The 25,153-nt window shown below is 42.3% G+C and overlaps 1 protein-coding gene across 1 annotated transcript in view; it reads left to right on the top strand.

The window, feature by feature from the left end:
• The window catches only part of celsr3 (cadherin, EGF LAG seven-pass G-type receptor 3), a gene marked incomplete at both ends in the record, with an annotated part of 98,044 nt that overhangs the window by 29,257 nt on the left and 43,634 nt on the right, over positions 1–25,153 (top strand). Inside the window, 11 exons of the mRNA XM_079174957.1 lie at positions 11,179–11,401; positions 14,325–14,440; positions 15,044–15,132; positions 15,356–15,370; positions 16,119–16,276; positions 19,610–19,773; positions 19,908–20,033; positions 21,245–21,414; positions 22,349–22,534; positions 24,321–24,431; positions 24,591–24,759. Of these exons, the coding sequence (XP_079031083.1) occupies positions 11,179–11,401; positions 14,325–14,440; positions 15,044–15,132; positions 15,356–15,370; positions 16,119–16,276; positions 19,610–19,773; positions 19,908–20,033; positions 21,245–21,414; positions 22,349–22,534; positions 24,321–24,431; positions 24,591–24,759 (1,527 nt within the window). The remainder of the gene's footprint in view (positions 1–11,178; positions 11,402–14,324; positions 14,441–15,043; positions 15,133–15,355; positions 15,371–16,118; positions 16,277–19,609; positions 19,774–19,907; positions 20,034–21,244; positions 21,415–22,348; positions 22,535–24,320; positions 24,432–24,590; positions 24,760–25,153) is intronic.

The raw sequence follows: 25,153 nt of genomic DNA, 5'->3' as shown, positions 1-25,153 counted from the left end.
ATGGAAGGAGGGCTTCAGGGGGAAAATGGGGCGAGAGACACCTGGGAGCAATGAGAGAGAGAGAGGGAATGGGATGCAGGATGAGAGTTGAGGGATAGAGTGAGGGAAATCAGATGGGTCCTGGGTAGTCGGTGTTTTGCTTTCTTTGCGTAGGCGTCGGGTGTTGCGGTGTCTTGTCAACGCCCAGGGCTAGTGGGAGGAAGAGGAGGAGGAGGAGGACCAATAAACAGGGACGAATTGATTCTGCAACACACAGAAATCTCCAGACATCTCCCAACCAAGTTTGCTCTCTATACCACATTCATGTTTCCATCCGACCTGCCTTCATCCTTCCTCTCATACATTCTCTGTGGCTTTGAATTGCTTTTCCCTGAAACTCTATGGACGTCTCTCACAGGCGGGCGCTGAGCCGGGGCTTTTAAACCGAGACTGGAAACCTTCTTTTTCCTCTGAGTGAAATATATTCCTGACCCTAGAACAGAAGCCTTCAATAGACGTGTGTGAGGTGTGATTTGTGAACAAATTTCTTTGGTGTTTCTTTACTCGAACCAAATGTTTATGTAAAAAAAATAGTTTCATCGTCTTAAATCATGAAATTGTGAAATGAGCGGTCCATCCTATCCCCTGGAGAGTGACGTCAGGCCTTGTTGGCTCAAGTTAATGTTCGTTAGTGAGCTGGTCTTCATCAAAACTATAGAGCGTAATAGAACATTTTAATAAATGTGTGTAAGTAATCGGTAGAGCACTTTTTAAAAAACAAGTTACAAATTACTTCATACAAAGCAGCAAATAAAACCAACAATAATAAAAGCAAATTGAAAACCTTTGAGTTATATAGAATACATTACCAGATTAAAAATGAGATAAAGTCAAACGTAAAAATGAATGAAGACAAAATGTATGTTAGACCCAGTTCAAAACAGCTGGGTCTCCGCCCCACCTAGATTTAAAACTGGACTCTTTAAGAAGTCTCTTCACTTCTTCCACCAGACAACAGATAAAAAAAGAAAGATTTCACAATGTAACCGCAGTCTAACCCGTCTCTAAACCAAACGTTTAACCCTGGCATAAGAAAGGTTTGACACTGAACGAGGGTTACAACCACTTTGTACCCACGGGGTGTAAACCCTGCTGTGAAGAATGGTGCCCCACAGATGTAGAATAGTGTGAAACACTGCACCAGCAGGGGTCATATATGGTTCAGCTGAGTACTGAATACCTAACCTTAGCCCCAGGTTTAAATGAAACTGTGAGGGACGCTTTTATGTAACAAAACAAGAGTTCAAGTTAAAATGTTGCTTAATTCTAGTGTGAAAACCCTTTGGTGTTATTCTGAAGGCCTCAAATCCATGAATTTAATTCAATCAATCCTTGACTTTGAGTCAGATTGACCGGTGCTGCTTTAATCTGCTGATTCTGCTCACAGGCCTTATTCGCAGAAGACCTTCTCACTTGCCGTAGCAGGAGAAGCACAGGTGTGTCTAATAATGTTAATGATGGCTCTGTCATGTTCAAGTGTCTTTTATACTAGAACCCTGAAACCGATGCAGCTAATTGTATTTCGCTAATTTTAATATTTGCTCCTGTGACATGTCAAAATGTCTGCTAACGAAGGCTTTACCACATTAATACAGCTACAGACATCTCCATGTACCGTGAGGAGTTAGTTGTCTGCTTGTGTTCTTGTCATGTGGCAGACGGATTTGAAATGTGAGTTTAACTCAAATGAACGGCTCTCTCGATATCTTGGTAATATTAACAGTGCAAACAAATAAGCCCATCATTGAATGATTCTACACCAGTATAGTGTTGTGCTGCCATTTAAAAAAAAGTATGAATTTGATCTTTTGCTGATTTCTCATAGAAATAGACATCTGCCGCCTTAAGTAGAATTCATTTAAATAGGTGAGACAGCTGTTGTGGTATCTTAAGGAGAAAGCAGGTATGTTGTTTTCAAACCTCAGCCAATTGAACAAATCCAGATTCCATCCAATAGATTTCCTGTGAAACGCAGCTGTTAGAGATGGACTTGTTGAGATTATATATAAAATGATTAACCATTGCTCTTAAACGGGATTTAAATGAGTCTGTGAATCAAGTTTTCGGACAAGTGATAAAAGGAACAATTTGTATTAATTGTGGATTAATTAGCGTCTGCTGCTCTAATAAAGCTCTCTATTTCCAGGGTGCCTCACTTTAGAGTTTATCAATTGGAGGGAAGCTGTAGTCGCACCTCCTGCAGCTACAGTTGCTTAAACTCCGCCGAAGCGCTGCAATCTGCACTCTTTTATTCATTAGAATTAAAATATTTCTAACCTCGAGCGCTCATTTAACTCAGAAGCATGCAAAGCTTGCAGCGCTGACGGGAACAGTCATTAAACCTGGAAAAAAAAAGAGAAAAAGACCTCAGAAGTATAAAGAGAAGCTCCCAGCGGACAGTCAACCTTAAAGACGGAGATAACAGCAGACAGAAAGAGAGGATGTCTGATCGTTTTTACCAACTGAAAGAACACAGACTCAGAAGTGATGACGAGAGGTGTACACTATGCAGATTGCGGTGAGATATAATACGAGGGATACGCCTCGGAGAGCCAAGAGATGCACAGAGGAGATGGGAGACAGAGAGAGAGAGAGAGAGAGAGAGAAGCACGGATGAAGACTAAATTAGTTTGTGAGGAGATAAAACGGTGAGCCGTGAGGAGAGAGGACACAGGTAGAAATCAAATTGCTTTGTTGTGTGAAGCAAGAGAAAGAGACGGGGAAGAAATGCGGTAGGCAGAGGTGAGATTAGTTTTGGATGTGATAAAGCAGATATGCATGTTACACTGAGAAATCGAATGCACAGGGACAGGGAGGGAAACAGATCTCACATGCAGAGCAAATTAGCTCGAGGTAGCGAAGACCGTGTGAGGCTTTTGAAGAGTAATGCTAGTGGCAAGCTTTAACCTTTTTGGAGAAGGTGTTGACGGTTTAAAAGTTCGGAACTGAAGGGAACGGAAAGAGTAATGAGCCACCGAGAAGGAGAGAATGCAGACATTTAGTAAATTGAGGTGAGATTGAAGTAAAGTCTTAGCTTGGTTAGTGCAAGACAGAGAGAACGGAGAAACCGGGTAGACGGAGGGAATGAAGTGAGAAGTGAATTAGCTTGGGGGATGGGGAGAAGGAGTGAGGTGGGTGATGAATGCAGAGTCAGAGATAAGTTGGAAAGTTTAAAGGTGGTATAGAGGGGACATGAATAAAGAACTGACTGGAATGGGGGGCGGGGGGGAAGTTTGGCGCAACCACAGGGGAGTTGTAAGTGAACTTAAAAGTACATCAACAATAGAATAACCAAAATCTGACTCAACAGTCTGCATAATTGTTTATTGTTCTCCCCGTGGTGCACACCTCGGCAGTCTGTGATAAAGCAGAAACAATGTTCAGCATACTTAACACATGCCCAATGGCAGAACTGAGCCGTGAAATCACAGCTAATGATTAAGCTAATCTGAGCTAATTATGTACTTAGCTTACAACTCCCACGTGAAACCAAGAAAATTGATGTTTTGAAGCTTCATGTTCACTGTTGAACTCATATTTTTGTTGCAGAAGCTACATGATTTTGACGACACATTTACATTTATGTATACATTCGTTTTAAGACAAATGCAATGAACCACAGCTCTCTATTGAACAAAAGGTAACAACAAGTCATTTGAGAATGAAGGACTCAATTGAGGAATTAATTAATCAGCCATTTATTGATAGCATATATATCATAAACGCAGCGTTTACGAACAATTACACAGCTAGTTATTGAAGAAATAATCACAACACAGGAGCAAAAATAATACGACAATGTACTTTCTAGAGAATTGAGTAATTTAAAGTTAGGACATCTGCAGACAAAAAAACAAAGGAGAGACTAATGGAAAGTCAATTAGTTTTGAATTGATAAGACACAATGTGAGGGTTGGAGACATTCTTGGTTGATAAGACAGCAATAGTACTCAGATGAGATTAAAATAGATGAGTGAGTTCCTGACGCCCAAAACACGCCAGGCAGCAGCGAAGTGCGGCTTGCTGCAATAATTACATTTTGTAGCCAGGAGGCGGGTTTACGTGTTTCAGGCCGGAAGCAATTCTGTGTAACATGTCAACATGCCACAGACGACACAAGTCTCTCTACTGATCGGCTGCGAGTATTCTCTGGCTGCAATTTGGCGCCAAGAGTTAAACCGTTACTTAACTAAACTATCCCCAACTTGTACTTCGGCTGCAGAATCAAAATGGCCGCAGCTTGCTAAGCTCGGAGCGGCCGCCGCAGCTCTCCATTGACATCGCATCGCTGCTCACCGCAGGCCGCACTTCACCGCTGCTCAGGTGAAAGTGTAAAAAAATGGCATTGCATATTAGGAGAAGAAAGATCACGCAAGAGACGAAGTTAAGCAAAAACACAAAACATTTGAAAAGACAGTTTTAGGACAGAGTGAAACTGGGAGAGGATGAGAGAAATGAGTGGGTGAAAAAAACAGGCTGGTTGGGTGAAAGTGGGGGAGTGAAGGAGGGGGAGAGATGATGGTATGGGATGGATTCAGAAGTCTCATTGACATTCATTTTAGAGGTCATTAATCGAATGAATGAGTGTGTGTGTCTGTGTGTGTGTTGTGTGTGTAAGAATGACACCAAATTAGCTGAGGAAAGGGTAACAGAACCGTGTGTGTGTGTGTGTGTGTGTGTGTGTGTGTGTGTGTGTGTGTGTGTGTGTGTGTGAGAGTAGAAGTAAAAGAGAAGTAGACTCAATTACTTTGGGGAAATTAAAAAACGGTGATGTGGTGGTGTTTATCAATGTGTGTGTGTGTGTGTGTGTGTGTGTGTGTGTGTGTGTGTGTGTGTGTGTGTGTGTGTGTGTGTGATAGAGAGAGCAAGCATGCAGGACACGCAAGGAGAGTAAATTACTTTAGAATGAGCTCCGATTGTGTAGGAGGAAAACATATGAGGAATTAGAGATATACATAATAGACATGATTTGGAAATGTGCATGCTATATGAAAAAATAGACTTCAGGACATGACTTGCTGAGTTGAGCGGGATCAATGCATCAAACAGAGGAAGGAGGGAGGAGGCTCAATTTAGTTTTTGGGAGAAAAGTTACAGAACGTACCTCAGACCCCTCTGGCGTGTTTATGGGAGATATGCATGTCACGTGGAATGCTGTGCCTGTGATATCAGTGTACTTGTGGTACTTTGGCCGCAGTGGATACTTATGCATACGCACAGTCTTTGAAGACTAATGCAATGCAATACTTTGAGTGTGCACTGTATTAGAGATGTGTTCCCGAAACTGAGCTGCAGCCTCATTTTTGCCAGTAGAATTATAAATAGCATACGTGTTACTTAAGATAACAGAAGTATTCACGATCATGAAAGGAATGATTCTGAAGGTACATTTACTGTTGAGCAGGAGGAATCAAGTGCAGACACACAGAAACTCTTTAACCAATAGGCAGGCAGGATTTAAGAAAGGAGACTCTTCTCCTCCTGAAAGATAATAAACAATGAGGGTAACCTATCAGAAACACTGCGAAGTATATGAATCAATTAATAGTTTATTTATGGGCAATATTAAGTATTTTCTAAGACCACAAAAAGAGATTGAGTATGTTGCCCAATCTTTTTGTTCCATCAGGCGCAACTAAGAAAGCAACACGTTTGCATATTGGAAGTAAAATATCCCCTTTGAGGGTCATAACAGTCATAATAATGGCCGATAATCTGTGGAGTGGTTTCTTTCCTTCACACGACTGCTAAATGTTTGATACTAAAAGAAAATGTTTCGATTTCTGATTTGCACTTTGTTGGGATTTACATGCAAGATGAGCATTGGTTGAAATTGGACATTCCAAGTTTGGAATTTAAAGTGAGAAAAAAATTCAACCTTGTAGTTGAAAAATAGGAATATAAAATGAGAGCGAGGAAATGCAACGAGTGGCAAAAGAATAAAGAGAGAAAGAAAGAAAGAAAGAAAGAAAGAAAGGCTGCGGGGTGAATAGAGAGAGCTAAAAAGAATCAAATAAATGTAGGAGGTGAATTCTTACCAATATCTCAGATCCGGTCTTTTGTAAACGACTACAAAAGAAGCAAAAGAGGATAGTGAGGGAGGTCGAGGCAGATGAAGGCGTAGAATGGGGTAAAGAGCACATCAATAATTGGGAAAGAGGGAGCAGAAGGGAAAAGAGGGTAGAGAGTCTTTGAGGCAAAAAAGAGACTTGTATGGAAGAAAAGTGAAAATGAAACAGCTTTAGAGAAAGGAAAGTTAGCAGAGAGGGGACTAGGGTCCTAGGGATAGGACAGAGGAACGCAAGGGACTAGAAAAATGTGTTGGAGATTGAAATACATGACAGATTGCAAAAAACTAGAAAGAGACTAAACTGGAAAGTGAAAATAACCAAAAGAGGAGTCAAATAAAAGGGCTGCAGTGGGAGAGGAGTGGAGGGAGAAGAAGAAAAGGAACCAAATGAAAGAAAAAGTTTAAACAAAGTGGCACGGACAAGCAAATAGCATTAAAAAACATATCAAAGACGCCAGAAGGAAGAAGAGTGGAGAAAAGTCAGTGATGAAAGAGGAGGAGAGAGACTGTGAGGCGGTATAAAATGTTCAAATAAAAGTTAATAAGTAATGAACTAACAAATAGAAATCCATTCACTGCATCACGCTCAAATGAATAGATAACCACGGTGAGTTTTTGGTGCAATTCAGAACCATTTAAAGCTGTAATCTACTCTAGAATCAAATACATTCAACTCTAAATCAGTGGAGCCCTTTAAGGCACTTTTTCTCGTGGGGGTGTAGATGAAAAAATCAAAAAAAAATAGCTCCAGAAAACGGGAGCGAGACCTAGCGAGGAAGGGAAAGAGGGAAGCAACTGGAAGTAGAGTGGCCTCTAGGGATCTCCCACGTGTTGGGGTGGAGGAGGGGGGTGATGGGGTGGGTGGGTGGTTGGGCGGAGCGAACTAAGATGCCGGGGGGGCGGGGGGGGAGTTGAAGAATACTGGCTTTGATGAATAAAACATCCGCGAGAAGGAAGGGGTGGTGTGAATGCATTAAGCCGCTCATACAAGATGAAGACAGGATGAAAAGAGAGAATGATATGGAAGGAGATAGGAACAGTGAAGCGTGGAGCCTTTCATATAGAGGTGTAAGTCGGGGAGGGGGTAGAAAAGGAAGGAAGGATGGAGGGAGCGAAGGAAGAATGAAGGGGTGAATGGAAAGAGCAGTCTCCTTTTCAACAAGTACAAGTGCGAACAGAAAGAGTCAGAAGTTTTCTGTGTGTGTGTGTGTGTGTGTGTGTGGACTTCTTTGTTTGACTATGTTGATGCTTTTAGCGGTATGTTGTGTGTCTGCATGTGTGTTTCCATTTTGGTAAGTTCATTTAAAAACGTGTGTTTGTTTGTGAACAAACACTCACCGTTTAGTAATCGCTTGACCTTTGTGTCCACGTGAGTCTGAACACTGAGCAGAATGAGGAAGTACACACTAAAAGTGACTCTCTGTCCCACTGTGTGTGTGTGTGTGTGTGTGTTTCCTATCACTGCTGATCAGTCTTAAGTGCCTCGGTGAAGTGGACGCCTTCTCATCGTTGAGTCAGTCTGAGATCAAGCCTGCTCTGCTCTATTTCTTCTAATTACTGCGTGGATGTTTTTTTTCTCTGCAGTTCTGTGCAAATATCGTGTTTTTTTTCTTTTTCTGTCTGTCTCTCAAATTCATTTCCTGCCAGTCTGTCAACCTGTGCGCAACAGGGCCTGCATAATGAAGCAACGTGTGTTTAAGTCTCACCACACGCATAATTCATGAGTATTAATGTCTATTTATTTATTTTAATATTAATGAGAGGGTCTGTACGGTTGAGTGGGCGCAACAGACAAAGGCAGGGAGATTGTGCCGTGTTAAGAGTGCATATGTGTGTGTTTCCCTATTTAATTGGTTCCCTGTTGTGTGCATTTACATTAAGGTATATGTTTAATGTGGGAGGATAAGAGAAAGCTAAACAAGGACACACAGATGTGATAATTTCAATGTCCTTGGGCTATTGTTAGCTGAGCTGTGTGTGTGTGTGTGTGTGTGTGTGTGTGTGTGTGTGTGTGTGTGTGTGTGTGTGTGTGTGTGTGTGTGTGTGTGTGTGTCCGTCCTCGGGGTGATTTAGTGGTGTGAAAGCGTATATCTGTCAGCCGATGTCTGGCAGATATCAGCTGCCCGGTGGACGTGGTGAAATGGAGTGGTGAAGAGCAAGATTGACAAATGAATAAACTGTCATAAAGTGAACAATTGATTGATGCAAAGGGCATGGAGAAAAACAATAGCATTGATCAGGACAATAATGCCGCTCAAGCACATAAAATGAAAGCACCGAGCAATCAGCCAGTAAAGATTGTGTGCAGTGACACGCTTGTGAGTGCTGAACAGCGAGTGAAATAATAAAAAAAAAGAGCTTCTCTATGCTCGCTGTCTTCAAAGCTGATCACTTTCAGTTTTGTCAGTTTGCATCTCTGACACGGAGGAGGAGAGACGGACGGTAATCCACGCAGTTCATACCTTTTGATTCAAGCTGATACAAGCTACAAGCTCTAAATGTTTCACCGCTTGATGCATCGTACCGTGGGGTTCAGTTTGTGCTGTATGTGTCACAGATAGTCAGCATCAGTGTGAGCTTTTCTCTGTGTGTGTGGGTGACTCGTGCATTTATATGTGTGTGGTCATGACTTGCCCTCAGGTGTGTGTGTGTGTGTGTGGCTGTGTTTTGTCTGTGTGCGAGAGATTGTCCGTGTGTGTCTTGTGTACGTCAGATTATATTTGTGTACAAACGTACATGAGGAAAGGTGAAGGCTTCTATTGACCTACAACAGCAGTACTGTTTGTCATCTGCATGTGTGAGTCGTACGAATCTGTGTGTGTGTGTGTGTGTGTGTGTGTGTCTATTAGGATGTGAGGACCCTGCCCGTGGGTACTTTGGCAGCTAAAAGCAGCCAGCTACATGATAAAAAACCCCGACAGCCTCGAGGGTTCGGGCAATGATCTGTGTGTGTGTGTGTGTGTGTGTGTGTGTGTGTGTGTGTGTGTGTGTGTGTGTGTGTGTGTGAAAGAGAGAGAAGAAGAAGAAGAATAGAAATATGGGAGGAAGATTGAATATGTTTGTCTTTGTTTAAAGAAAGAAAAACTCTGTATTGCATCTATTATTAATGTGTGTGCATTTTGGCTTGTTTATTTGTTATTTTACTGTTGTGCCTGTGTGTGTGTGTGTGTGTGTGGGTGTGCCAGCAGGTTCTACAATGGGCCCTTAAGGAGCCATCTGTCTTTAGGCTACTTTCAGACCCTGTCTGCTCTGTTGATGTGGCGGGCGCTGGGTGTGTGGGTGTTCTTGTGTGCAGCTGCTAAATGTCAGACATTGTGTGTGTCCAAATATGCTCGAGGAAAGGTGAAAACCGAAAGGGAAAGAGCGAACGTCTACTCCTACATACCTTTTGATTGTGTGTCCACACTTGTGTGTGTTGCGTGGGTGTTTCTGCCTCTCGAGACACTACAGACTGGCGCTTGTTTGACTGGCTGCCAAATCTGTGTTTATTCTCGTCTGCAGATTTGTTTGTGTTTTTTATTTTTTTGAATCACAGTCGGCAGGAAAATACCCCCCCCCCCCCCTTTTGTTTTCCCTGCATACACACACTTTCTGTACATATACTGTACACTGAGTATTTTTTTTTCGGCTCTAATTTTACCGTAGTTTATATTCTGTGTTCGTTTGAGGGACGGTAAAGGTTAGTCCTCTATAGCTGCTGCTCTTACTCCTGCTCCTCAAAAATCAGCACCCCGCTGCTTCCACCGTTTAATCAAGCAACTGATTTACATCTAAAGCCTCACGGCGAAGGCAGTTCACTGCCTGAAAGAAAAGCCAGCAGCACTCTGTTAAGCTGTTGACACGGCGAGAGAACCACAGCTTTATAGATTGGGGCAATTTCAAGGCCCTCGTGTTAAGTATCCTTCTCTCAAGTGACGCGACACAACCTGCAGAGGTCTGGTGGATAGCTGATTGCATTACTGAATGTATAGCTTCCATTTCAAAATAACTGAAAAGACGTGGTCCACTTCTCTGCTGTTTGTTTGTAGGTGTGCGTTGCCTCTTTCACAATGCTCTTTGGGAACAAATTGAATAGCTCCTTTTTCCTTGAGCGTCTTCTTTTTGGGTTCTTTTCAGGGTTTGACTCAATTATCATATGAATTCAGCAGCTAACACAATTAAGCTCAGCTGTTGTCGAGCTAACTTCAGTAGTTAACAAGGTGACTCATCAATTGTCAAGCTAACTTCACTTGAGCTATAGCCCAGAAGTTATCAGCCTGAAGTCTGAAAGTAGGTCTACGCTGTGTTGGTTGGTTTAGGATAGAGTTTTGAACTTCTCTTGATTTCGTAATATTCAGTAACGATGGAGAGATTAGGGTTATGGGAGTCATGCACACATGTAGATTGGTGCATGGCTGACATTTTAGTTTGGCAGTGGCAGTGTTTTCTGAGTAAGCAATGCAAGAGATTGGAGAAATGAAATACCTTGATAAAGAAGAGAGTTACACTCAAAATAACGTAATAAGTTGTATCATTGAAGACAAAAACGTTTTTCCCCATATACGTCTGATACAGTATACACTTCCTCTAAGTTAACTAAAAGTCTGTCATGCTTGTAGCGTAATGAAAAAAACATTAAAACCACGACCATATTATAGTTCATCATGAACACCTCGGGATCTTGAGTGAAATTTAAATTAAAGCACTGTGGGGTTGAACAGTGCTCGGTTGCACGTGTTTGTAGTGATGGACCGCCAATGAGTGTAGTGAGGTCAGAGCTGATGAAACTTAATTACCTGAAGTCTCAAAACAAAATGGCAAAGACTGTCCAGACACTGATGGGAAAATCTGCCTTTTAAAAAAATGCAAATCCTTTTATATTGATACAATAAAGGATGCCGGACATGTGATATCCGTACGTGTATCGTTACGTCAATCTGTTGCATGGGTATTGTACATCATGTCCTACGACTGTGAATGAAGTGAAACCGTGTGAAATGTGTGCGAAACTTTACTTTCCAGTGTTGCAATTCACGCTGAGGTTCAACACAGGACGATACAATAAGTTGTTTTTCATTGTGAATCCCCAGGTGACCGGTGTGAGTTTGACCGGCGGCAGGGCAGGTGTGTGCCGGGTTTGTGCCGAAACGGAGGGACGTGTCGGGAGCTTTCAGGCGGTGGATTCCGCTGCGAGTGTCCCGCAGGAGGCTACGAGCGTCCATACTGCACAGTCACCGCCCGGTCCTTCCCGCCGAAGTCCTTCGCCATGTTCCGGGGCCTCAGACAGAGATTTCACCTGTCCATCTCGTTAACGTGAGTAGATTGAGTGGATTGGTATTTTTTTGTTTTGTTGCTGTCTTCCGCGCTTCCTTTCTTTCAGCTTCCATCTCTCGCCATCCAGCTGCACTCAGACAGAGATCCATAACATCTCCTCTTTGGTTCTCAGTTATCTTCCTCTCACGGAGTCTCTCTTCTCTTTGCTTTAATCTATTTATTTCATCTCCGCCATCGATCCTATTATTCATGGATTCTCTCTCTGCTGGCTCCACTTCCCTCTCCAGTAAGGAGTGCGGTTTCTCCTCTCTCTCCTCTTTCATCCATCAATTTGCTGGTTTCAGTAACATCTCCTTTGCCTTCTCTCTTCTTATCTTGCATCTTATCACCCCTGTGCGCTCCTCTTTCAGTCTTTTCGGTTGCAGCAAATGCTGCATTTCTGGTGACCCTGTGCTCTTTCTGTGAAGGGCTCAGAGCTCTTAGGTTTTCAAGAAAAATAATCTCCCAGTTACCAATTTAGACCAAAAATTGGCTGCAGCTTTTTCCAATTAAAAAACATAATTGAAGTGATTGATTTGTACAGTTTGCTCTCAGACCTTTTGTCGAGGCCTTTAACATTCTGGGAGCATTTGATCATTTGAGAGTACTGACCTACATGCAACCTGTGGAGACACGTGAGTGAGACACGCCGTGCATGCATGTCTTTTAAACTTGGTGCACTACCTAGCCACAGTTGGTAGTTTTTACATGCATCAACATGTTTCCTCAGAAGTCAGTGATCGTCTCGCACTTGAGGTCCTTTCGTCTTTGTCCTGCTCGCCCACCACCATCGTTTCTCTGCTGCTCCTTCGCCTCTCATCATATGAGTGGTTGTCTATGGGAGCTCTGAAGTGGTCCTTAAGAGTGGTCAGCCAGGGTTATGGGTTGGTTTCCACGGGTGATGTCGTCTCATGATTGTTGCTAAGGTGACATTGCCCATGGGGTTGTTGCTAGGCTGATGATGCCTCCCACCATAGACTGGTTGCTATGAGACTGGTCATGATGTTATTGCCAAATGAGGTTCTGTGCATTGTCGGGGCTTAAAGGCACTACAGGGGAATTGTTTCATGTATTTATGACCACCAGTTGGGCAGTGATGGTAATTCAAGCAGTAAAGTGTGATCTTACTTTATGAGCATTTTGTTTTTTTTTGCAATGTTGGCAGTTTAGTTAAAATTCCCAAATTGTGAAGAGAGCAATGTTCATTTTTTCCAAGTAATTTTCCAACTAAGGACAAGGCTGTTGTTGAACAGGTACGATAGAAATGGTCTATTTTAACCGTGTCCTGCTCCACATTCAGTCAAACACGTTGAGCTTCAACCTTAGTCTACAGCAGCAACTATAATTTCAGTGCCTTGCTCTGGGGCACCACATAGAATTTCCCTTTTTTGAGTGAAATCGTTGATCTTATTCCTGTTGTTGTTGGGCAAAGTTATTTTTATGTTATCAGCCGTACAGTAGATACACAGTCTGTGAGTCGTCTTCCACTGACGTCAGCTGCTGCCAGCTTCGCTCCTTGGCCTGATTTTCACATCGGGGCTAAACAGAACTCAAACATTATTCATGTCACTCAGGTTCTCCCACAGCATTTCATTTCACCCCTGCAAAAATACTTCCTTTTTCTTATCGTTCACCCAAAAGCTGCTTCAGACGTTTTTGTAGTAACTCTTCTTCAGAAGTTACGATGGGTAAGATGGCTCTGTTCGGGCCGTGGCAGTATAGATATGTCCTTACTGCAGAGTTATAATGTTTGCCAATCATGTGGGGGAGAACGTGTGAATGAGGGTGCTGCAGCTATGTTTGAAGTTGTCAGTAGCTGCCGAGCTGAAATAATTGGAGAATTAAAAAATGTAATGCCTGTATGATATGCCTTCATGAGGTTTATTGCTTTGAAGTCATCATATAGTAAATATATGGTATTTGTTCTTTTCGTTAAATGCAGTTCTTTGGTCTTTCAAATAATCAATTTCACAAACAACAAAAATGCCTTTTTTTATTTATGCCTTCATCCTTTCTGCATCTTTCTCTCACTGACTCCACTCACAGCCTCCATTTACTCAGGTCAGGTTACTCTATTTTTAAATGATTTCTGCCGGCTTGAAGACAGTACTACTATGTGCTGTGCTATAAGATAGGACCATGCCACGGTGCTGTTGGTATTGCAGCAGAGCTATGCAAACAGGACACACCTGTCCGCTATTGAATAACCCTGGGTTTATTTGTTTACATGTTCTTCTCCACAGTACATTTGTATTGCAGTAGCGCATCTATCGTTACAGTCACAGTGATCTCTGGTGGAGGATGTGCAATGTAGTCAATAAGTAAGAATAAGGAGGAAGTAATATTGTTGTTCAAGAATAATATAAGCCACCAGTGAGACATTTATTTTGAAAACATTGTAAGATGAAATCAATGGAATTTTTTTTGCAGTGGGAATGTTTCTGCATCTTGTTACCAGGAGGGAAGCTTTGTTATCAGTGCTGTAGTATAAAAAAAACCCCGAACAGTCCTTTTGATCATGGCGGGTTAACATGGCAGCCTTGGCCTCGCTATGGAAAATAGACGGAGCAGCTGGAGGGAATGGAGTCTGCAGCAACATGGTTTAAAACTGTAGAACAGTTTGAATGCTATTCATTCTCCCATTCTAAGCGTATGAGGAGGCTTGCAGGAGTTGTTTTTGTTTTGCCATGTGAAATTAGGTGTTGCATGGCGGGCAGTGTTGCATTAACCAAGCCAGAGTCTCATCTGAAAATGTGTCGTACAGAATGACTTGATTTATTTGAACTGTATATTTTCAGGAAACAAACATGTAAAATATACTGTAGAGATATAATGATACTCATACATTGCACACACACACTATATTCATTAATAAACGTATTATGGACGTGGGTTTCTGTGTGTGTGTGTGTGCATTTTCTAGTTTTGCCACCCTGGAGAACAGTGGTCTTCTCTTCTATAACGGACGCTTCAATGAGAAACACGACTTCATCGCCTTGGAGATCCAAGAAGGACAAGTGGTGCTCAAATATTCCACAGGTACTATATGTCTTTATGTGTGAGTGTGCTTTTGTACTCTAGTGTTTCCCTATTTATAAGCATTGTATATTCCCACGGGGAAAGAGAGAGTTTTGTTCTCAAAGGTCATTAAGGGACTTATTTAGGTGTAGGATTAGAATCATGATTAGAGCTATTAGGGCTTTACAATCTGTACTACGTGCGTCATCCTCTGTCCCAGGACCCTCGCAAAACTCCCACCCAAAAAAAACCCATTACTGTGAGAAATAAAGGAGGAATAAACTTAGGGAGAGCAGCAGAGGAGGGATCCCTCTCCCAGGATGGACAGAAGTGCAATGTCATGTGTACAGAATGAACAACATAGTGACATATATTGTGTATATCTTTGGTACATGCACATGTATAGCTGGAAATAGGATATAAAAGAGAGATTAGCATAATAATATACATTATAGCAGTTAATATACAGTGTTTTATGACCGGAGGCATGTCAAAACAAAAAACAGGAAGTAAACTAAAGCAACAAGTTGATTAGGATAATGATCCAGTAATATTTCGTCCTGTCCCGATGTATTTTTACTACCTGCTGATGTTTCGACACAAACTTCATCTGTCTGCCTTCAGGTGAATCGTCCACTCAGGTGAGTCCCTTCCTGCCCGGCGGTGTGAGCGATGGCAACTGGCATACTGTTCACATACACTACTACAACAAGGTGCGTTTACATCTTATCATTTGACTGACGATTGTTTGTGCTGTCCTCCTGATGCGTCGGCAGAATAGTTTCTCAGCCTTCGTGCCGACAAAGCACTTTGAAGTGAGATGAAGCGTTTGTGTGTGGACGCTGTTATGAGGGCGTTTTGCTTGTCACCATTTCATTCATGCACATTCGCCGCACATCTTCTTTAATTTTCTTCATGTTCTTTAATTTTCCTCAGCCAGCTATACGCTATGTGAGTATGAGTGTGTGTCAGGGTGCACATGCACTTTTCTTCTTCCTCTGTTTCCCTTTCCTTCCTCTTTTTCTTCCTCTGTTTCCCTTTCCTTCCTCTGTTCCTTCCTCTGTTCCTTCCTCTGTTCCTTCCTCTGTTTCTTCCTCTGTTTCCCCTTCCTTCCTCTTTTTCTTCCTCTGTTTCCCTTTCCTTCCTCTGTTCCTTCCTCTGTTCCTTCCTCTGTTCCTTCCTCTGTTTCTTCCTCTGTTTCCCTTTCCTTCCTCTGTTCCTTCCTCTGTTCCTTCCTCTGTTTCTTCCTCTGTTTCCCTTTCCTTCCTCTTTTTCTTCCTCTGTTTCCCTTTCCTTCCTCTGTTCCTTCCTCTGTTTCTTCCTCTGTTTCCCTTTCCTTCCTCTGTTTCTTCTTCTGTCTTTCTTTCATTCACCTGCAGGCAGTAAGTGAAGAGTGAATGCGTCTGTCTACTTTCACTCCATTATTTTCCCACCCAAACACAGTGTCTGTTGTTGCTCCTCTCACTAACTCAAGTTTTTCCCTTCCTTTTCCTTCTAACCCGATGTACTGTAGCAGTGTAGACACTGAATACAGTCTGATGTGTTTGAGCTGTTGTATTGTAGTGTATGACTGCAGTGATATAAACTGTAGATTTAGCCAATGATGTAGTATTTCTTGCATGTTGTCGGTTGTCTTGGTCTCTGTTTTCAATCTTGTGTGTGTGTGTGTGTGTGTGTGTGTGTGTGTGTGTGTGTTCAGCCCAAGCGCAGCATGAGTGGCGAGGCCCAGGGTCCGTCAGATGAGAAGATCGCTGTTGTGAGCGTTGACGACTGTGACACGGCGTTGTCGCTTCGCTTTGGTACGCAGCTCGGAAATTACAGCTGTGCAGCGCAGGGCAAACAGACCAGCAGCAAGAAGTGAGTTTATTTTTATTTTTTTTCAGCTCTCCGTATTTTTGTTTCTGTATTCAAACTAGCTGTTTCTTTAAATGTGTTGACTTGAAGGCAATCCGAAAGATGACCCCCAACAATACGGTCATGCCTCAAAAATGATATAATTGTATCTGGTCCTAAAATAATCCATTTACAGTTGCAGTCAGAGCACTGTTGCCCACATGTCTTGGAAATGTCAAATATGACCTGCAGCATGTACAAACTGTAGATCCTGGAATATATATGCAAGAGTGAACAAGTGAACAATATTATTTACGACATATTAAATAATCTGCAGGATCTACTGCGTGTGAATATAATAAATATTTGGCATTCTTTCAGATATTGGTGCATTGGCCATATTACCTGTTCATTAGGAAAATGATATTCAATTCACCTAATGTAACCAGTAGGACTAGTTGTTCGCAGTCGACAGAATATTCAAAACACATTACTGTGTATAATTTAACATGCATATATACTTCCTTTATAATGACTATTAGAACATGACTTTGCATCATTTAAGAAATCGCAAGATAGCATCAAAGGCAGTGTTATACTGTGTAATATATATATATATATATGTGTATATGTAGGATAGCACAATCTTGTGTGTCATAGCTCTTTGTGTGGAATTCATCATATAATTTAATTCCATAGTCTCATGTTTGACATTTATGAAATAATGATGAAATATTCAGCTGAGTTCTTCCATCCCCTACTTCCAGCAAAGCCACTGACTGACTCTGAATAGTCACTGACCCTGAGCTGTGGGTGGTGTTTGCACAGGATGTGCCAGCTTCTTTCTTTGCAAAGACAACTTTCATTAAACATCATCTGTGACTGATCGGAGGCTTAGCAGATATTCAAAGGCAGCTTCCACTAAGTAGAAAACCAATAAAGGTGGTCAGTGTGTGTGTGTGTGTGTGTGTGTGTGTGTGTGTAGCAGCACGCCGGCCAGCTGGCAGGTGTTGGTACGTAGGCTGCTAGATTACAGGTATTAAAAGGTAGATAATGTTGAGTGATTAGTGGAAGCATTACGATATTAAGAAATGTGGGCTTTGATGAGAATTCCTGTCAGCCAATCAGAATGCTTGGATCGTTTGAAACTAATTGTCGACAGGTTTCCCTTTTACAAACAACTGAAGATGTGCACACGGCATTGTAACACACGTTGATGTAGGTAGTGTCATTAGAGTTTGTATATGGGCATTTATTGCATTTAGAAACGTATCTTTAATATCTTATGATACCTTATGTCCCTTTGGTATGTATTTTAATATAAAATATTAGTTTCATTATTTACCATTTTTAAAAATACAATACATTTAAATGTTAAAACATAAATGAAACAATTTATTGTAAAAAGATCAAATACATTTTCAGATGTACATTTGTATTCACTAAATTTTACATTTCTATAACTATGTATTATTGATTATGTATTCCTCTGTCTTGGAAGGACTAAGTAGCTCCTCATGTTTGTCATTTAGTTTTCTACCCAAGACTCCCAAGATGACACATATATCTATTATACATATATTGTGTCAACTTGGGAATCAGTGAATATTGACATGGAACAAAGAGAAAGATCTGATCAAATTGTCAGTGTTCATGTGGCCAATTCTCTTCAAAACTAGTTTTAAATACTCAGATTGACAGATTCAGAATGTCACAGTTTAAACAGGCTTGTAAGCTGATCACAATTTTGAAGTGAAGAGTAGGCGTAACTCACCATTTAATGCAGGTTTGAGCAGTCTGACCTGTTAAACTCCTGCTAAAACCTTTAGGGAGACTGTTGCTTTTGGAAAGGATTTCAGTTTTTTTTGTCAGATCGGGGTGACGAGGTGACTGTAGGAGAACTATGGGGACCTGAGGCTTTAATGAGGCACGACTTGTTTGACTTATTCATACGCTGTCGTGTCTGTCTGCGCATCTCCGATGGCCTTGATACTCGTCGGCTCATTCTGTGTAGTGCTAATATTCATTCCTTCTCATCAGTCCCTGCTCGTCTCACTCCTTCTCCGCCTCGTGACCACTCTGTCTCTCTTTTGTACGACCAAAACATTCAACTTGACGTTGCGTTTTAAGTGTCCTGTTCTTTTTTTTGACCTTCTCAAAGTGTCCTAGTCTGCTTGTGGTGCGCGTCGACCAAACTAAACGTCTACGTGTGCGTCGCCAACAGAGTGCGTTATTCACACATGCACTCAAAAAAGCAGCCTGTCACAGCGCTGATGTCTGGCCTTGCCTCTGTAAGCTGTTATCAAGTTGGCTGTGTTCTGTCAGCACTAAGTGAAGCTGAGAGAAGAGAAGACGGATCAAAGAGGGAGGCCAAAGCCTAACGCGCTGACACTCTTTCTCTGCTCCTTCTCCATTAACAGCTCGCCCTCGTCTTACGCTGTCTCCACATCCTCCTCTAATGACGCTCTCTGTTGATATTTGCTGTAACTCGCACTTAATCTCTTGTTTGTTTGACTCCGGCGCCTTTTGTCTCTCTGGGTTCGCTCATATTTCCCTGCAGTTATCGGAAAAAAACTCGAAATGCTCTCAAAAGGACAAAACAACTGTTACTGTCTCTTCATTTTTTTTCCAGCTCATGCAGTCCCTTAAGTGTTATTTACTCTCCCCTCCATCCTCCTCTTTACATTACCCCCCGCTTCCTTTCCTCCACCAGTCTTCCATCTGTCTTGTCATCAACCCTTTACGCTTTATCTCTCTTGATATTTCCTGTTACTCACACTTAATCTCTTTTTTGTTCATCTGCCTCCCCGGCTGTCTCCGCTGTTTTTCGTCTCCTTTTTATGCCTGAGACTTTGGTAGTTGTTGACGTCCCCCAACATCCACCCCCACTTTTCTACCTCCTTTGCTGGCTCCTGTCTCCTTTCTCCCCCTGCCTTGTCATACACCTCTACCTCTTCTCTCCTGATGTTTGCTGTATCTTATATTTAATCTCCTGTTAGATCACCGCCTCCCCTTTTCTTTCTCATCTTTTCAGTTTCTCTCATCCCCTGCTGTTCCCACTTTTACCCTCAACAACATCATTGTCATCTCATTTCTCCTCAACATCAACTGTTATTCTCTGATTCTCGTTCCTTTTGTCATGTACCTCTGATGACACATTTAATCTCTGGTTTCTTTTTAATCCCTTTGCCTCGCTCATACCCTCTTTTCATGTTTTTTCCCTTTCTTACCCGCGCTCCCGTCATCCCTCCCCTCCCGTCACCTCCATCCTTGAGGGATAATCCACCATTCCTTCCTTATTCCTCTTTCCTCTCCACCTTATTTACTCCTCTTCCTCTTTAATCTCTCCTCTTTCAGGTCTCTGGACCTGACTGGTCCATTGTTTCTGGGCGGAGTTCCCAACGTACCAGACAACTTCCCGTTTGGCGCCAGGGAGTTTATCGGCTGTATGAAGGAGCTGCACATTGACAACAAGCCGCTGGACTTGGCTGGATTTATCGCTAACAATGGAACTGTCCCCGGTCAGCACTGCTAAGCATGCCCCTGACCCCTGACAGCAATGACACATGTATAACGTCCACAAATGCCAATTTGGTCCTTGTTTCATTTTTTAAATAAACTTATCCAAATGTATTGTCTCTGTTGCCCCTCATAGGCTGCAGCGCCAAGCTTCCCTTCTGTAAGTCCAACCCCTGTCAGAACGGAGGAACCTGCAGGGTGAGCTGGGAGACTTTCTCCTGCGACTGTCCCCTCGGGTACGGAGGGAAGGACTGCAGCCACGGTGAGAGGCTACATGGGTTTATTTTCACTCTAGGGACCAACATGTTGCATTTTAAACCAATGTCAACCATGCCACATTTGGTATAATTATCAATAACAAGTGAGGGATAATTACCAGTTTCTGTCTGACCTTCAGTGGCCTTTATTTGTCAGCAGTAATTATTCTAACGCCACATTAATTAGTGAGTAATTGACTGATGTTTAAATAGGGTTAAACCATTAAACTCGCAGTTTGGTATTTACCTTTCAGTAGTTTAGCTTCAAAAGTGCTGTGTCAACCATTCATTCAGTTTAATGCCTCAGTGTGCACTTCAGCATTTGTTCTCTCTGTCCCAGGATTTATTCCTCATTTCGTGCTGAGCTATCACAGCTGTAGGCTTTTAGAGTATACGAGTAAAGTGAGTGTGTAAGTGAAAATGCATGTTCATGCAAGGATGGATGGATGGATGGATGGTTGGGTGAGTGTCAACCTCTGAAGGACAAGGTGAAATGGATGATTCCCTTTAATTTTGACTATTTACTGGAAACCGCAGCGCAAATAGTTACTACACTTTGCATGGTTAGCTGGTTATCTGGCTTTATTTCCTGTGTAAGGTTGTATTTTTGTGATCTCAAATGTTCAGACTTATTTTGTGCCCTTCTTTCAATTTTGGGGCATTTTTATGCCTTGATTTTATAGTAGAGAGTAGACAGTCAGAGAGACAGGAAATGAGGGGGGAGAGAGATTTGGAATGCCACCTGACAAAGGTCCCCAACCGGACGCGAAACGGGGACGTTCTGGTGTAGCCACCGGATATCCGAGCCAAGACTTGCTCCTCCGTGCGACGATCGATTGTTTACAGTCCAATTAGCAATTTCAGATACAAGAATGGAGTTGGTACAACCGGATTACAAGCTAATTTTAAACAAATAAAAAGCGAAATCATCATCGGACGATAGCCGGAGGGTTACTAGATTTGATCTCGACCAATGAGTTCCACCTCTTTTGCTCTCTGCAACCAAAGCCTACTTGAGCGTGATTGGGCAATACTACTCGGACCACAAACGGAACGAGATCGCTTCCAATACCAACGTCTTGTCCCGTTGCCTACTTTTACAGCACATAAATGCTTTATAGAGATTATTCAGTCCCGGGAACAGTGACATCTTGAGGCTGTTCTGAGCAGTCCAGTCCTTTTTATTCGCCGTCTTCCTCTCACCCTCCTCCGCCAGTGATGCCACACCCCCATCGCTTTCTGGGTAACAGCGCCCTCTGGTGGGACCTGAAGAATGACGTAACCATCTCGACGCCCTGGTACCTCGGCCTGGTGTTCAGGACCAGAGCGCGAGAGGGGACGCTGCTGCAGGCTCAGGCGGGCCAGTACACCAGTCTGCTATTCCAGGTGTGTGCACACACACATTGTCTCTACTAGAACGTATTTTAACATTGACATATCCCTGAAAAAATAATTGTGTTGGTTTCATTTTAACAAACGAGACCATGGCTGACATAATTGTTGACTTTCAAGTCACTCCAGGCTCAATGGAGTTTCAGAAAGCAAGACCACATTTCCCATAAACCTGTTTATTCCTGCAGCACAGGAGATTGTTGCCAGTACCTGTCTCTCCTTTTCTGGCTGGTGTTTTTTACTTTCTGGCTCTGCTTAAGAGGATAAACAGAACAGTGTTTCTTTCCTTTTACCGTTGCCAAAAGCTCCAAAAGGTTTAGCTGCATTTATGCTAAAACACAAATGGCTGCGGCATCTTCCACTTTTGTACCATAAACAATTTGATATTGTGATTTAAATCAATGCTACTCATTTGAAGCCAAATCTCACCAGGCGGTACAGGATGTAAAATACTGCGTGGGCTGCTAAATGTGTTAGCAACGGTCACATTGATTATGGGAATTATACTTATCACTCATGGTTATTGTGGCTCTATTTACTGTTTTATTAATACCACATTATCATCCTCTCGACAAAATGCTAAAAAGCTGGTATTATCCCTGAAATTATGTGCAGTTTACATTTACATTTCCTACATTTCTACATCCTGAGACAGTATTGAATTAGCAGCATCTTGGCAGGAGTGCAGCCAAGATGCTGGATTTCAATTTCACACTCCCACACACACACACACACACACACACACACACACACACACACACACACACACACACACACACACACACACACACAGTCACCTCTCAGTCTCCTCTCACCTACCAAGCAGGTATTGTTGCAGTCAGTTTCTACATTACACTCTCCGTCTTTTCCTCTTTTTTTCTGGTCTTTGACTTTGTGTGTGTGTGTGTGTGTGTGCGAATGCCCTCAGGTGATAAATGGTCAGTTGGTGTTCTCGGTGACCCGTGGTTCGACCAGACCGGTGCGTTTGCGGTTGGATCAGGTTCAGGTTGCAGATGGCCAGTGGCACGACGTCCAACTGGAGCTGCGAGACGTCCGCAGCGGCCGTGAGACACGCTATGTCGCGACGCTGCGGCTCGACTTTGGACTCTATCAGGTAATAGACATGACAGGACAGACTGAATGTTCCAACAACTAAGGATGAATAGAGTTTTTTTAGCCTTAAAAAGTATTAAAATACTGTAAATGCTATTAGAAGTCTAATTTGCCCTGCAAGCACAGATTTAAATGAATAACAAGGTTTTCATCATATCTGCTTTACCAAATCAGAAAGGCTTAATTTCCCACGACAATTAATTTTGTAATGGATTCACAACCTTATTTGGCTGTGTTTGAAATGTGGACTGCATTTTTGAGTCTAATAAATGGAGAACTCTAATTGGAATTGTGAAGCATTTAATATGAATGAAGACGTGAAATCCTTTTTAATATTCCCTAATCTGAAATATCTCCATATCATCCTCTCTTCCTGCTATGAGCCAATACAGTGCAGGAGATCACTGCAAAAGATATCAGCAAATTGGGAAATCATTTATATATGATATCACTCCTAATCTTCAAATCAAAGCAGGAAAGATTATGTTTATGGCATTAAATAATTCCTTAGCATGGTTTTCAGAAATGTCCCTTAAACTAGTTGAAACAGGATGAACCTTTGCAGTTGTTTTGTACACAATGTATCTGCACTCAGACGTCAACAGCCATACTGGTGACTTTCTCCTGTCATATAAGTACACTTGTCACCCACTATGCACACACACACACACACACACACACATGTTCACAACACACACAGACTCTCTAACCCTGGACGGCCTCGGTCTCTTTAAAATATGGGTTGGTAATCCTAGTTTCCCTAATCTCTAGTGGATTAATATGTCAAATTGTACACGACGATGTCTGTTTGATCATGCGTACCTGTGTTTGTGTGAGGGTTGCACATATGTGACAGTAGCATGCACACAGAAAAGCAAACGCACTCTGTACTATTGTCATCTTCGGCTTTGTTTGCGCAAAGCGACATGTTCTGTTTTCATGTTGATGTGACTCTTAAATTATCTGCCAACAAATTCTGCCTTTCATCTTTTGTATTGTAGTTCACCAAGCTATTCTTCAAAGTGCATCAAGTGATACACCGAGTAAATGGTGCAGAAAAACGCTTTTAAATATGAAATTATTAAACATTGCCGCTGCCAATTAAACGGTAATTACCGTTGAAAGCTTTTGGCATGTGTGCAGCTATTATCAGCCAGATCTCACCCTCTATTTTAGCATCTTCCACTGTGGCTGACACAGTAATAAATGTGCCTCATTGATTATTATTTAATGGTTGTTGCCTGTCAACGTCGCTTCACAACACTGTCTGTTTTATCATCTGAGTATCGACCTTCTCCACAACGGCTGCATGTTATTGTATTCTTTTATTTCATTAAGTCAATCATTCACTCTGCAGTTCCCCTCTCCTCGCTTCAACTGACATAAGCGTCATTAAAACCCGACTACTCAGTGGTCTAGAGGTAAATACAAATATAGAAGAATCATGACTTCCAGTTGGCGATAAAAAAAAGAAAGTCAATAATGTTTTCGTTCAGTTTAGAACATTCTTTCTAGCTTACTGTATATACTTTTTATACTGTAAACTAATAAAATGTGAATTTCTCATTCTATATTTTTACCCAAATCTTTGTGGTCGACGATCTCTTTCCTTCCCTGCGACTCTTTTTTATTGACTACCTTCATATTTTCATATGAGAAAGATAACATCTTGTAAGATAATGGTATTCAAATGGTAACTCAATACTGAGTTTGCATACAGCTATTAATAATAATAATCTTTGCCCTTGCTGTCCCCTGATGTCTCTCTCTCTTTCTCTCCCCATTAGGGAACAGTGATAGTGGGAAATGAGATTCATGGTTTGAAGGTGAAACATCTGCATGTGGGAGGAGTGTTGGGCTCAGGAGAGGTTCAGAACGGGATAAAAGGATGCATACAGGTGAGGATGGATGAAGCGAATTGTTAATGTTGATTGATGGACGGGTGGGGAGAAGCTGGAAATATTGCTACATAAGAGATGGAAATTGTGCAAAGATATGAGTTTGAATGAAGCTGCCGGTATTTCTCTCTGAACACTGACCTCTCTCTCTGTCAACAGGGCGTTCGGTTGGGTGTGCGGCCTGACTCCCCTCCCCTGCCTCGGCCCTCAAGATCTGTCAAAGTGGAGACCGGCTGTAACGTTGGCAACCCCTGCGTCTCGTCTCCTTGCCCCTCCCACAGCCGCTGTTCCGACCAATGGGAGCGGCACACCTGTGTCTGCGAACCTGGTGAGTGAACAGAGAGACGATGCTGGTGTTGTACACAAGGTTGAAGATGCTGTCCTTGTCCTTGAGGAAGCGGGCACAGCATAAACACTGACAACTCCCAGACCGGACAACGCTGAACCTGTCAATCACTGGGGAGCTCTAAAGCATATTCTGCTTTATGTTTTTTCTCTAAATGGGACCATAATTTACAAAAATGAGCATCATGCTGTATTGAAGAAGACTTGCGACTAGCAATTGAGACCATAAACTCGTGTTTACAATGTTTACTGAGGTAATAAATCAAGGGAGGAGGACGTCTTTGTGCAATCAGAGCGGTTATCCCCTGCAGGTCATTAGAAAGAATAAAGGTTAAAGGCACTTGTGCATTGGCTTCACTTTTCAGAGCCGGAGGTGC

Source organism: Pholis gunnellus (assembly GCF_910591455.1).
Source record: "Pholis gunnellus genome assembly, chromosome: 2".
Lineage (NCBI taxonomy): Eukaryota > Metazoa > Chordata > Actinopteri > Perciformes > Pholidae > Pholis > Pholis gunnellus.
Note: the sequence above shows the minus strand (reverse complement) of the source record. Positions and strands in the feature narration are given on the sequence as shown.